Below are 15,220 nucleotides of genomic sequence, written 5' to 3' on the forward strand. Positions count from 1 at the left end.
AAAAGTCAGATTTTACAACTTCCTACTAGGAAAAGTGCAATGGAATGCATCTTGAAGTCAGAATTACAACTTGTTGGCTCGTGCAGAAATTCTCAACTCCGATTTTGCCGAGATGCAGGGGCATGATGTCACACAAACATGTAAATGTAAGTGATAAACATTCACTTTATTAAGTAATATCGATAAATGAGTTCGTTTCTACATTACATGATATTAAAGCTTGTTTAACAAACGCCTGCAGAAACTGGTGTATAAAACATTATAATCTCTTTTGATAATCGTACACCTGAAGCACAAATACTAGTGCTGCAGCATTGTTTATCAGTTGGGTTGCTAGGAGACATCTCTAATGAGAGTCAAATCCCTGCTAAGCTAACGGGAGCGTTGCAGTTCAGAATATTGGGGAATGGAATGTATTCATGGTCGGAGATATCAAGTAGGAATATCCCACATCCAACTTGAATGGAACGCAGCATAACCGTGTACCCTGACGAAACTACATTTATTGCAAGCAACATTTAAATCGCAAATATTATTAGATAGATTTTTCCAGGTATTATATACCTCCTTGTTAGATTCATATGAAAAATTATGATTTTTGACATTCAGTTCACAAAACAGTCATGCTGCAGTTAAAATTAGGCTTGCTTGAGCATTAAGTTTCATTTCAGGTTCTGGCTTTCGTGCGTGGATGTGTTTTTAAAATGTCAGTTGGTATTACTAGTTGACTGCCCGTAATATATGAAAGGCATACGGCATCTTATTCATTGTGAAACTGTGTTTTCTTAATGGCATGAATCACACCGAAGGCCTAGACTTAAAATGCACGGCCCGCGGCTGCACGTGATATATGAACAACTGCAGCACAACAGATCAATTCTGTCTAGTGATCGACCGATATGGGTTTTTTAATGGTCGATGCCGATATTCAGAGTGCAGGGTGGCCGATAGACCAATACAATACCGATATATCACACAATTTCATATAGTAAATAACATAAACATAAAATTGCTAAAAAATAAATAAATGATAAACTCTTATTTACTCAATTTTACACAAAACTTTAACTTGTGTAAAACTTGCAAAAAGTATTATTTTATTTTATATGGTAGAAAGCAGTTTCTTCTGATTTCTTCGTAGTCATCAAATTTTAGTAATTTATTTGCCCATGAAGAAATGTTTTATATTAGGAAGAAGGAAATAACAGTGTACACAGTAGTCTAGCAATCATGGATCGCATGTTCACTTTAGCAATCGCATTTTCTAAAAAAACAAAAAAACTAATCAAACCAATTGTACATTCAGTGCATGGTGAATAAGACATTTACTTACAGCACAGGTGAAGTGCTTTTACTTTGAAGTTGCACTCATGCACTCGTGCAGATCCAGCACGAGCAGCAATCTCCTGACAGTTTAAACGGTCTGGATCGCCTGCTTGGATTGTCATGGACTGACTGTCATGATTTGTGAATAGAGGAACTTTTGATCCTGATACTGAAGTTTTGATTCTGGCTGATAGAATTCGCTTCAGAGGAAGATATTCCTGTAGATGAGCGCTCGACGGGAAGAAAACGCTGGATTTTCGTGAGGTTTGTGAATTACATCTGTTTAAACGAGATATCTGCATATTTGCAGATGGTATATAATAGAGGTTTTATTGATATTTGCCTTTTATCATTAGAAAAGAAAGTTAAAATTTACAGGGAATTGCTGAGGGAGAGGCTGATAGAATATGTGCTTTAGAGGTAGATAAATGAGTGTTCCACAGGATGCTGGATCTGCTCAAGTTGTGTGAGGTTGGTTTATTACATCTATTTAAACGAGATATGTGCATATTTGCAGACGGTATATGATATTAGTTTTATCCATATTTGCCTTTTTATCATTATACAAGACAGTTAAAAGTTACAGGGAACTGTTGAGGAGAGAGAGGGAGAATGAAACAGGTGAGCACTTTTAACATTATGAGCTCAAACGAGTCTGCTGCAGCTCTGACGGTTTAAATGAGACCGTGTTGCACACCGGTCTATTATTGTAGTAACATTATGGCACGTAACAACAAAACGAACCGACTGGTCATTTACATGTCTCAGTCGCTTCACATTAGAAACAGGCGATTTTCAGCTCCCTCAAGAAACAAATCGGCCAAACAGGAAAATGTATCGGCCGATGCCGATAATTAAACAATTTCGAATATCGGCCGATTTATTGGCCTCGGCGATATAAAGGTCAACCACTATTTCTGTCTATAGTAAATGCTTGACAGGAATAAACACAAAAGACCTTATTCACAGTAGCACCATCTTTGATTTGTAATAGGAATGACAATGAGACTATGAGGTATAGACTTGCCGTCTCTTCAATGGCACGCTCAGTATAAAGCTGTAAAAAGCTTCTATATCCCATCTTATTTTCCACAACTCAGGTTGTCTTGAGTTTTTTGTCTACTGAATGTTCTAGGAAAGATATTTGTTCAATGTTTTGTCTGCTGAATGATCCAAAAAGACTTTAAACTGCAGTACAGCCCATTGAAGATTGTACATCTAAAACCAAAGATGGCGATGCTGTGAATAAGGTCTATAGACCCTTTTCACAGACTGTGAAGGCTCATTTCCAACTTAAAGGATTATTCCGGGTTCAATAAATGTTAAGCTCAATCGACAGGATTTCTGGCATAATGTTGATTACCACAAAAATTAATTTTGACTCGCCCCTCCTTTTCTTTATAAGAAGCAAAAATCTGGGTTACAGTGAGGCACTTACAGTTGAAGTGAATGGGGCCAGTTTTTGGAGGGTTTAAAGGCAGAAATTTGAAGCTTACAACTTTATAAAAGCACTTACATTAATTCTGCTGTTAAAACTTATATATTGCTTGAGCTAAGTTAAAGTTGTTTAAATCTCATTTTTACAGTCATTTTAGGGTTTGCTGACATCACATCGTAAAATTGGCTAGAACTTTACACAGAAAAGTTTAGTAAGTGATGTTATAACACTAAAATCATGTTTACATGCATATCCTTTATGTTTGTGGCTATAGTACTTTTGAAAAAGGGAGTATTTTAAAGTTCAGAAATTGCCCCCCATTCACTTCCATTGTAAGTGCCTCACTGGAACCCAGATTTTTTATTTTTTTAAAGAAAAGGAGGGGCAAGTCAAAATTAATTTTTGTGGTAATCAATATTATGCCACAAAAGCTGCCAATTGAGTTTAACTTGTATTGAACCGGGAATATTCCATTAATTTAGCAGGGCATACTTTTTTATTTTACATTTTTAAATGATTTAATGCACATATATATCACTATACATTGTGATATATTACCCTGGCATTAATAATAATAATAATAATAATAATTTAAAAAAAAACAGTCAACACTGCTGCAATGAAGTTTCAAAAACAGCTGGAGTCATCACTGTAAATTTGGCATCTTTCTCTCTTCTGACTGCTGTAATCCATCTCTTTCTGTTTTATTTGTGTGTTTGTTTGTTTGTTTGTTTTTTGTCCTTTTTTTAAACCTTTTTTGGAAAGTTGTGGAAATGTAATATTGGATTTGGATTTATTTTTTTGCTTTTGGAGAAAATAGGAATGTAAAAATAATATTTATTATGTTCTCCTATTTACAGCTATAGAAGTTTAACCCGCTATAGTTTACTTCCACGATCCAAACCTGGAAATGTTAAACAGGTCCATAAAAATACTGTTTTTCAAGAAGTCCATATCATCATAGGCTACAATTTGTTCATTTGGCTTTATTATGGAGCAGTGTAAAACAAAGTTTATATGTCTAAAAGAAGGAAAGGTTGGAAATCTGGAAAATCTTTCTTGGCTATGTTTGCAGTTCCTTTGTGGTGGAGAAACAGCCCTGCATGCCAACACACCCTCAGAAACCTCTAATAATCAAAACACAGGTGCAATTCACCACCAAGGTCAGGTATGAATGCAGTCTGCACTCAAACACTGATTGTAAACAAATCTAATTTTACAAGGTATTAGAGGAAACTGCCATAACACAAAACACAAATATTTTCTTTTTATTTATTTATTTCTAATTCACTGTCTCATTCCAGATTACTGGTTAAGTTACCTGAGGTAGATTATCAACTCAAAGTCAAAACAACATTTGACAAGTAAGTTCCTTGAATTATATATACATTATATAATTATAAACTGTAGTCATTATTGCAATAACATGCATGCTTGTATGTTAAGCCTTTTGTTTTTAAATGACTTCTTTAATGTGCATGTTCCATCCAAGCAGAGTTTGTATTACAGGTGTGTTTAGCCCAGTGTCACCTCAGTGTTTTTACTTTTTTCTGTTTGTGTGTGCAGAGACCTTCCACCAGGCAAAGTGTGAGTGCACTCAACCTCAAACACAAGAAGCAGTTTCCTGTTGTTTATTTAGGCCAAATCTCAATATGAATTTTTCAGCTAAGGGTGTGTGGGGGAGGGGGACAGCAAAGCCTCACAAGCTAAGTTCTTTAAAGGTGAAGTGTGTCATTTTTCTAATGTTAAAATGCATCCTGCTATCCCAGCTGTATATGCAGAGACAACTTTAAATAAGACATTTGTTGGTTGATATCCCCAATAGTGTAAACACCATGGCTCTGTAGTGGTTTCAGAACATTGCTCTGTTTGTTTGAGCATCCCAACATTGTCCCAACCAATGGCTTGAGTTTGGGGCGAGACTATCTGTTCACCTGACCAATGGCAAACAGAGGGTCTGTTCAGGAAACCTGTGTGACAAGTCATTTTTTTGCTGCTGCTAGTGGTGCAGAAATTACACACTTCACCTTTATAAATTCTACGTGTTGAGTTACTGTAGTTTACAGAGGTTTTACAGCACTGTTTTATCCTCAAATGAACTTATCACATTCAGATATAGTCCGATGCATGAGAGCAGTCTGAGAAATATTACTGATCTTTCTCTGCAGGAATAGGCAGTTCTTCATACTCACCAACAACACCAAAGTGATGGATGTTGAGGAGTCGACTGGCTGCCTTTCAGTAGAGTTCAGACATCTGGTACTTCAGTCTGAATTCTTGCACTATATTTTAGAGCAGTATTGCTTATAAGGCTTTTGTAGCTTGGTATTAAATGTATTTAATTGTTTAAATGAATAGTTCACCCAAATATGGAAATTCTGTCACTATTTTCAAACCATTCTTTTCTTATTTTCCTTTACTTGTCATTCCATAATTGTATATTGTTATTTCTGTGTAACACAAAAGGAGACATTTTGAAGAATCTTCACACAACTCTTTTCCATACAGTTCATAGTGACCACATCTGTCAAGCTCCAAAACAGGTTTTCAGATTATCAGTAAATAACAGCTTAAATTTTGGACTATTCCTCACAGCTGTCGTATGGCTTCAGAAGACTTCAAATATACATCAGGCGAGTCTTATATGGACTAGTTTTTTTGGTGCTTTTTTGTCCTTTTTGTAGCTTGAAAGACATGGTCACTATGTTGTTGTATGGAAAAGAGCTTGTGCTCTACAGAAAAAAATAACATAACAGCAGGTGAGTTAATGACAGAATTGTCCATTTTGGTGAACTATTCCTTTAAGAAGCCAGATGTTTGAACAATTTTTTGTGTTCTGCAGCAGCTGAAAGAGAGAAAGTGTCCTACTGGAGGAAAAGGAAATGAGGTAAGATAGCTGCTGCTCCCTTCATATTATCTACTCTTCTGGAGCATATGTGAATTAATAAACATTATGACCAGGGAGAACAGACGTAGCAAGCCAATAGAGTCCCATCCAATGTCATGTTCTTTTATTTATTTATTTTTTTTTTATTGTTTTTAATTAAGAACATTATAAATTGTTCAAACAGGTGTACATATAATTAATACAGCTTTAAAAACATTTCTTTACAAATAAACATGTCGGATGCATACATAAAATAAATAATTGAATATATAATAAATAAAATATATATGTATTTTTAAAAGTGAATCAAATTACATTATAGAAAAAGATTGTACATAGTAAATAGTTGCAGTATTCATAGTGCTTTGATATTTTTACTTTAGGATATCGTTTCCAAGTATGTACAAATTAAAATGTTAAATTGTTCAAATACAGGCATTTTTTCAGTGCATTTCACATTATATATATAATAAGGAGCCATTATAATGATTAAATCACATACTTTTTAAAATATTTTAAAATAAATTTTTATCTTTATCAATTGAAATACAATTTAACATAAAATCCAATTCTTCAAAATTAACAAAAATATTGGCTTCTTTTTGAAAAAAATAAATAAATAAATAATAATAATAATAATAATAATAAATATATATATATATATATATATATATATATATATATATATATATATATATATACACACACACACTACCGGTCAAAAGTTTTGAAACACTTGACTGAAATGTTTCTCATGATCTTAAAAATCTTTTGATCTGAAGGTGTATGCTTAAATGTTTGAAATTAGTTTTGTAGACAAAAATATAATTGTGCCACCATATTCATTTGTCATTATAAAACTAAAATTTAATTAGAAATAAATACGTTTTTGAAATTGATGACTTGGACCAATTAATAAAGAAAAGCAGCCAATAAGTGCCCAACATAGATGGGAACTCCTTCAATACTGTTTAAAAATCATCCCAGGGTGATACCCCAAGAAGTTGATTGAGAAAATGTCAAGAGTACATGTCTGCAAATTCTAGGTAAAGGGTGACTACTTTGAAGATGCTAAAATATAACAGAGTTTTGATTTATTTTTGGATATTGTTTAGTCACAACATAATTCCCATAGTTCCATTGATGTTATTCCATAGTTTTGATGACTTTACTATTATTCTAAAATGTGAAAAAATTAGATAAAGAATGAGTAAGTGTTTCAAAACTTTTGACCGGTAGTGTGTATATATATATATATATATATATATATGTATATATATTTAACTCTCTCCAAAACAAGTGTACTTTAGGACACTCCCAAAATAAATGTTTAATAGTCTCAGGAGCATTTTTACAAAAAACACAATTATCTTCTACAGTATACTAACTTTAAAACGCTGTATCACAAGTGTCTTAACCGGGTATACTCGATGGACAATCATATATAAAACATCCTTCACTTTATTCGTAATGCAATACTTGTGAGGTGTCATTCATATTTTTACTCCAATCAAACTTTTGTTTAAACAGAGAGTTCCAATATACTGTATAACCGCAAGGATGTTCTTTGTTTGCAAAAGAGAGCAGGGAAAAAAATTACAACCAATGTATTTGGTTACATGTATTTGTAATGTATGTTATTCGCTGACCAACAGAGGGCAGTCTCATAGAGCACAACCTTGATTTTGGCATTGAATTGAAACCTTGCTGAATCCTGTTTATTGACCTTCTATTGCAGGGTCCCCTGTCGGTAACAGAGGAGTTACACTCGCTCAACTTTGAGGCCATGCTGATGTTACAGGGTCTTGATATTGATCTTGAAGTATGTTTGAGGTTTCATTTGATTTTCTTTTTCATAACAGCTATTTATTATGTACAGCTGGGTGCACTCAGTAACTGTTTGCTCATGTCAACTTGGATTTACAGTGACACCTAGTATTGTGGATGCAGCATCATTCAAAATCAAGTTTTCAATTACAGATGCCATTGTAGAAATTCACTGTCGCACCTCAAAGAGGAATCAGTCGCTACAGTTAGCAATGCAAATGTTATGGGTTCGATTCCCAAGGAACATACACATACTGATAAAATATGTCTTGAATGAACTAAGTCACTTATATTAAATGCATATAATTTACAATTCTGTGTTACAATCTCATGTTTATGTATTTTACATGATCCTTGGCACCACTCACTGGGTTTATATTTTGCACCTATGCAGACTTGCTCCCTGCCTCTGGTGGTCATCTCCAATGTCAGTCAGCTCCCCGGGGGCTGGGCCTCTGTCATGTGGTACAACTTGCTAACTGATGACCCAAAGGTAAATTAGACTCACTTATGTAGTAAAATACTGTGTGCTGCTACTATTTGATTCACACAAAAAAGATTGTCCATTGTACCATGGTTTAATCATCCAAAATATCTGCACCTGAAATACGGATATGCTTTACTGATGTTTAGGATGGGGGTCTGAAACCTCTAGGGGTCCTAGTTAGTTACTTGTTTTAACCAGTTCTCAGACTTCTGTGTAAGATTCGTCTCTTCTGACCCGTCTAGAACCTTGGATTCTTCAGTAACCCATTACGGGCAAGTTGGAGCCAACTGTCGGAGGTGCTCAGTTGGCAGTTCTCAAGTTTTGCTGGCCGAGGACTCAACAAGGAACAGCTTAACATGCTGGGGGATAAACTTTTGGGTACATTGTGTAGGTTTTTTTGCAAACTTAAGACAAAATAAAAACGCTTTGTTTTATGTCAGTGTCTGTTGTATTACACTGTGTGTAGACAGTTTCCCCTCATTGTTTCAAGAACATGCTGATAATGCTGTCATTTTTGTCATTTGTTTCTAAAGGTCAACAAGCGTCTTATAATGACTGCCAGGTTTCTTGGTCAAAGTTCTGGAAGGTAATGTTGAATAAATCATTTGCTCTTGATGTTTTCAAATTGAACATTAGCATCATGCAACATGAAAGCAAGACAATGTAAATCCAATATGGACTGTTTCTTCTTGTGGCTCTCAGGAGACAATCCCTGGCAAATCATTTAGTTTTTGGCTGTGGCTGGACTCAATCCTGGACCTCATTAAGAAACATTTACATCCTGTTTGGATTGATGGGTCAGTGGTCTTGTTTTCTGTTGCTATTTTTACATTGAGGATGGAATCTTAGTTACAATAAATAGATAAAATAAGGGGTGCAACTATCCATTTGCGGGGGGTATGCAATATCAATGTTGAACGTTTTGCCGTTCCCTATTTTTTATATCATTGGCCACAAACAATAAGGGAATGATTTTAAAAGAATATTTCCACCAAAAATGAAAATTCTGTCATAATTTACTCACCCTCATGTTGTCATGAGAGAAGCCCATTCAAAGTAGCACGCGTGTTCTCTAGGGGTGTAAATCACAAGTTTCATCACGATACAATCTTATATCGATTCTTTTAGCCAGCGACATAAGTTTGTAGATAACACAAAATCTTGCCGCAATGCAATTTTGATTTGATTAGATTCAGGGGCCAGCCATTGATATGAAATGATTTTATGTGCCTATTTTACACATTCAGTTACATTTCTATTTACTCACAAATGCAACAAAAATATAATTTGAAGATTTTATTGAGCTTTCTGAAAAGTGCAAATCCAGATTCCACATTGGGACATCCACAACAAAGTAAGGTACTTTAGTTGTTAATTAAATTAAATGTAATACAGAAAAATAAATAATATAAAAATTAAAGTCACACACATGAGATCATTTGGTTGATTGACAGCTCCTATACATTGTCTATATTTCTTTCTTGGCTGCTACTGCTTAGAGTGATAGGTTGCTGCAATGGCAAGCGCTTGTTGTACAATCTACTACGTACTACACGCTTCGATGGAAATGTGTAGTACGGTTGGTGGAAATGCGTATGGACATGGCTGGCATGAGAGTGTCAAAATAAAGGTACATCTTAAAAATATATGTTGATGTTTACGCATTCCATTGATGACATCGCATTGTTGGTTATGTGATCCATCGATACAGATCTCAGCACTCATGAACACGCAATGGACATCAAGATTTCGCTGAAAAATGACTTCGGAATTCAAAATGAAATTTCGGGGAGTTTCTCTTCAAAACTTATCGTATGCTTTGGAAATACTTGGAATATGATGCACGAGTTGCATGCACTACTTTATTATAATTTTTGGTCTTTTTTAAAGCTCTAAAGTGAGGCACTATCCAGTCTCATTGAATTAAAAAGATTGGCTGTGGCTTTTGTGTTCTACATAAGATATAAAGTCTTTTTTTTTTTTTTTTTGGATTAACATTTTTATTGATTCATCTATTAAAAAGGAACAGCAAAACATATATATATATATATATATATATATATATATATATATATATATATATATATATATATATATATATATATATATATATTTACACAGAATCAATATTTTACCCTAACTATACCACAATCCCTCACCCGACCCCAATCACATAATTACAGACACACAACAACAACAAAAAAAAGTATATAAATAAATAAAATAAAATAAATAATAAACTAATCACACATATCCCCTACACCTCTCTACACTGTCAATCCCCGAGAGCCCTCCAAAAAAGACAGATATTTGCCCCATTTCTCCCCAAACAGGTCTAGACTCCCCAGTCTTCTGGATAAAGATATAAAGTCTTAATTAAATGTGGGAGAGCAAATTATGGCAGAATTAAATTTTTTGGTGAACTATTCCTTTAACATGAATATGTATAAGTGAAGTCATGCAGTTGTACATTATCACATATTGCAGTTGTAACCCTTGACGGGCGTTCATGCTGGCAATGATTAAATTGTTAGAGGACCATCGCATTGCTGCACATTGTTAAACATTAAATCAACCTGCAAATGGTTTACTTATTGTTGACTATTAATTAACATGCATCAGCTTTACACATTTTTACATGAGGCAAATCGCCAACTGCTTCCTGTTGCCTTTATCAATGGATTCTGTTGTTCTTTGCTTCTCAGTTACATAATGGGATTCGTGAGTAAAGAGATGGAACGTGCCCTACTAAAGGAGAAGGAGCCAGGAACATTCCTGCTGCGCTTTAGTGAAAGTCACCTCGGAGGAATCACCTTCACCTGGGTAGAACAAGATGAAAATGGTATGTTTTTCTGTGCTATTTGTTATTTTCCTCCATTATGTAAATATACAGGTGCATCTCAATAAATTAAAATGTCGTGGAAAAGTTCATTTATTTCAGTAATTCAACTCAAATTGTGAAACTCGTGTATTAAATAAATTCAGTGCACACAGACTGAAGTAGTTTAAGTCTTTGGTTCTTTTAATTGTGACGATTTTGGCTTACATTTAACAAAAACCCACCAATTCACTATCTCAAAAAATTAGAATATGGTGACATGCCAATCAGCTAATCAACTCAAAACACCTGCAAAGTTTTCCTGAGCCTTCAAAATGGTCTCTCAGTTTGGTTCACTAGGCTACACAATCATGGGGAAGACTGGTGATCTGACAGTTGTCCAGAAGACAATCATTGACACCCTTCACAAGGAGGGTAAGCCACAAACATTCATTGCCAAAGAAGCTGGCTGTTCACAGAGTGCTGTATCCAAGAATGTTAACAGAAAGTTGAGTGGAAGGAAAAAGTGTGGAAGAAAAAGATGCACAACCAACCGAGAGAACCGCAGCCTTATGATTGTCAAGCAAAATCGATTCAAGAATTTGGGTGAACTTCACAAGGAATGGACTGAGGCTGGGGTCAAGGCATCAAGAGCCACCACACACAGACGTGTCAAGGAATTTGGCTACAGTTGTCGTATTCCTCTTGTTAAGCCACTCCTGAACCACAGACAACGTCAGAGGCGTCTTACCTGGGCTAAGGAGAAGAAGAACTGGACTGTTGCCCAGTGGTCCAAAGTCCTCTTTTCAGATGAGAGCAAGTTTTGTATTTCATTTGGAAACCAAGGTCCTAGAGTCTGGAGGATGGGTGGAGAAGCTCATAGCCCAAGTTGCTTGAAGTCCAGTGTTCAGTTTCCACAGTCTGTGATGATTTGGGGTGCAATGTCATCTGCTGGTGTTGGTCCATTGTGTTTTTTGAAAACCAAAGTCACTGCACCTGTTTACCAAGAAATTTTGGAGCACTTCATGCTTCCTTCTGCTGACCAGCTTTTTAAAGATGCTGATTTCATTTTCCAGCAGGATTTGGCACCTGCCCACACTACCAAAAGCACCAAAAGTTGGTTAAATGACCATGGTGTTGGTGTGCTTGACTGGCCAGCAAACTCACCAGACCTGAACCCCATAGAGAATCTATGGGGTATTGTCAAGAGGAAAATGAGAAAAAAAGAGACCAAAAAATGCAGATGAGCTGAAGGCCACTGTCAAAGAAACCTGGGCTTCCATACCACATCAGCAGTGCCACAAACTGATCACCTCCATGCCAAGCCGAATTGAGGCAGTAATTAAAGCAAAAGGAGCCCCTACCAAGTATTGAGTACATATACAGTAAATGAACATACTTTCCAGAAGGCCAACAATTCACTAAAAATGTTTTTTTTATTGGTCTTATGATGTATTCTAATTTTTTGAGATAGTGAATTGGTGGGTTTTTGTTAAATGTGAGCCAAAATCGTCACAATTAAAAGAACCAAAGACTTAAACTACTTCAGTCTGTGTGCACTGAATTTATTTAATACACGAGTTTCACAATTTGAGTTGAATTTCTGAAATAAATGAACTTTTCCACGACATTCTAATTTATTGAGATGCACCTGTATATGTAGAAAATATATCGTCAGAATTTGTCAGAAGTGTCCAGTTTTAAAACAAGCATAGCAACTGCAACCTAGAAAAATATTCCTCTGTAGAAGTTAGAGGTTAAGAGTTAAGGAATTTGCCGGGTTAAGAAACAATTTCCCTCACTGGGACATTGTCCTGAATTGAGAGGAATTGGGGAATTTCCAGTCTGGAGTTGTTCCAAAATGTAGAGATGTTTTATATCCCGTACATCTTAAAATTCAGTAGGAGAGATCAGGGTAGGTTTATTTTTGTAAATCAATTTCTGTATAGTCACACACCTTTAAGTTTAGGCTACAAAAAGTTATTGAAAGTTATTGAAGTTGTCACAATGAAACCTGCCAGATACAGTATATGCTTAAAAGCGCATGTACTCTACCTGCAGGAGAGCCAAAGTTCATCTCTGTAGAGCCGTACACGAAAAACCGTCTCAACGCCTTGGCCATTGCTGATATTATACGGGACTATAAGGTCATTGCAGATGGTGTTGTCCCAGAGAATCCTCTGAAGTTCCTTTACCCTGACATCCCCAAAGATGAGGCTTTTGGGAAACATTACAATAGTCATCCAAACAAAGGTATGCTGTCTACAAACTCTGCAGAAGATACAGCATAAGTGAATAACATTTGGCTCCTTCTGTCAACTCAACCAGAGGTCCCCAGATAAAAAGTATGTTTATATGCAGTGTATATAATATATATTTAAGCAATATCACATGAAAAAGAGTGTGAAATGGCCCTACATCAGCACTACTGTGATTCGGCTGCAGGCAACTGCCGTTTGCTAGTTCAAACCAAATGATGCATCCAAGCCTTTGTTAGTAATTCAAAAATGTCACTTTAGAACTAGTATCACGGCTTGGGCTGTTTCTAGCAAGTTATTGGAGAAACAAGGGTGTGTGTGTGTGTGTGTGTGTGTGTGAGTGAGACAGAGAGAGAGAGAGAGAGAGAGAGAGAGAGAGATGGAGTGTGTGCCATCACCTGTTGCCACTCCCAAGCAGAGAAACTGTAGTGTGTTAGTCAGCTTTCTGGAGATAATGTCATATGGTCAAATTCATCCTATTTTCTCAGTGGAAAAATAGTTATCCAAGCTGGGGTATTCCTCCATATTTTGCGGTAGTTGGTGCGCAGAGTCATTCACTATAGAAACTGCAATCTTCTCCGCCATTTTGATCAGTATTTTCTCTCTGATGTGGAAACTCCAGTAAGAGGTAAGCACCTTGACTTTGTGTAATTAATCAGTAATTAATCTGTTGTGTCTCTCAGCTGTAATGACCCTTAATGCTGAAGTTGTTGGTTTAAAGCTATTTCCTAGCTTTAGTAGTGTAATAGTAATCCGAGCGATCACATAGTGCTGATGAATGAAAACACTGACTGACGCTGACTCACTTCACATCTCCTGGCTCATATTACACACAAAAATGGTCTTTTGCCACTACCTTCTGGCTAAAATATGTAATGTCACAAAATTAAAGGTAAAGAGACACATATAGCTCTTACCACATATTCACTGCTCTTACACTTTAGTTTCAAACAGTATGAACACAAGCGGAGTGATACAAACAGTGACGCGTCGGAGTGCTGATTATATGAGACCATCAGTACTCATGGAACGTCTCTCATCCAATCAGATTTGAGGACTGGAACTTACCGTTTTATATATATATATATATATATATATATATATATATATATATATATATATATATATATACAGTGCCTTGCAAAAGTATTTAGACCCCTGACCAATTCTCTCATATTACTGAATTACAAATGGTACACTGAAATTTCATTCTGATTGATATTTTATTTTAAAACACTGAAACTCAAAATCGGTTACTGTAAGGTGACATGGTTTTTTGTTGGGAAATATTTTTATGAAAAATAAAAAACTGAAATATCTTGCTTGCATACGTATTCAACCCCCACACATTAATATTTGGTCGAGACACCTTTTGCTGCAATAACTGCTTTAAGTCTTTTGGGGTTCATATGTACTAGCTTTGCACACAGTGATGAAGTGATTTTGGCCCATTCATCTCAGCAGATTTTCTCCAGGTTGTTCAGATTGACTGGGTGACGCTTGTGGACTGCAATTTTCAAATAGTGCCACAGATTCTCAATTGGATTGAGATCAGAACTTTGACTGGACCACTGTAGGACTTTTATCTTTTTGTTCTTGAGCCACACTTTGTTGCTTTGGCCTTGTGCTTGGGATCATTGTCCTGCTGAAAGGTGAATTTCCTCCCAAGCTTCAATTTTTTAGCAGACTGAAGCAGGTTCTCTTGTAGTATTTCCCTATATTTTGCTCCATCCATTCTTTCTTCAGTTCTAACAAGATGCCCAGTCCCTGCTGATGAGAAGCATCAGATGGTGTGTCTTGAGGCATAGGAAGTGTTAGGTTTGCGCCACACATAGCGCTTTGAGTTTTGGCCTAAAAGCTGTATCTTTGTCTCATCTGACCACAAAACCTTCTCCCACATTGCAGCTGGGTCACTCACATGCTTTCTGGCAAACTCCAGACGTGCTTTCAGATGGTACTTTTTGAGTAACGGCTTCTTTCTTGCCACCCTCCCATACAGGCCAGCGTTATGCAGTGCTCTTGATATGGTTGACTGGTGCACCATTACTCAACTTCCAGCCACTGAACTCTGTAGCTCCTTCAAAGTGATTGTTGGCCTCTCTGTGGCTTCTCTCACAAGTCTCCTTTTTGTTAGAGCACTGAGTTTTGAGGGATGGCCTTTTCTTGGCAGTGCCTAGGT

General features: G+C 36.0%; 1 protein-coding gene across 6 annotated transcripts in view; it reads left to right on the forward strand.

Annotated features, from left to right (window-relative positions):
- stat4 (signal transducer and activator of transcription 4) overlaps positions 1-15,220 on the forward strand; it is a 33,385-nt gene that overhangs the window by 14,075 nt on the left and 4,090 nt on the right. For 2 of the 6 annotated variants that reach the window (XM_051710274.1, XM_051710279.1), the window contains 12 exons: positions 3,840-3,932; positions 4,069-4,128; positions 4,331-4,351; positions 4,933-5,023; positions 5,607-5,651; positions 7,390-7,473; positions 7,873-7,971; positions 8,208-8,352; positions 8,499-8,551; positions 8,668-8,762; positions 10,671-10,807; positions 12,845-13,036. In XM_051710274.1, the coding sequence (XP_051566234.1) occupies positions 3,840-3,932; positions 4,069-4,128; positions 4,331-4,351; positions 4,933-5,023; positions 5,607-5,651; positions 7,390-7,473; positions 7,873-7,971; positions 8,208-8,352; positions 8,499-8,551; positions 8,668-8,762; positions 10,671-10,807; positions 12,845-13,036 (1,115 nt within the window). The remainder of the gene's footprint in view (positions 1-3,839; positions 3,933-4,068; positions 4,129-4,330; positions 4,352-4,932; positions 5,024-5,606; positions 5,652-7,389; positions 7,474-7,872; positions 7,972-8,207; positions 8,353-8,498; positions 8,552-8,667; positions 8,763-10,670; positions 10,808-12,844; positions 13,037-15,220) is intronic. The other 4 variants (XM_051710275.1, XM_051710277.1, XM_051710276.1 and 1 more) reach the window with 4 other exon arrangements.

This window comes from Myxocyprinus asiaticus, chromosome 11 (genome assembly GCF_019703515.2).
Source record: "Myxocyprinus asiaticus isolate MX2 ecotype Aquarium Trade chromosome 11, UBuf_Myxa_2, whole genome shotgun sequence".
In the NCBI taxonomy this organism is placed as follows: Eukaryota; Metazoa; Chordata; class Actinopteri; order Cypriniformes; family Catostomidae; genus Myxocyprinus; species Myxocyprinus asiaticus.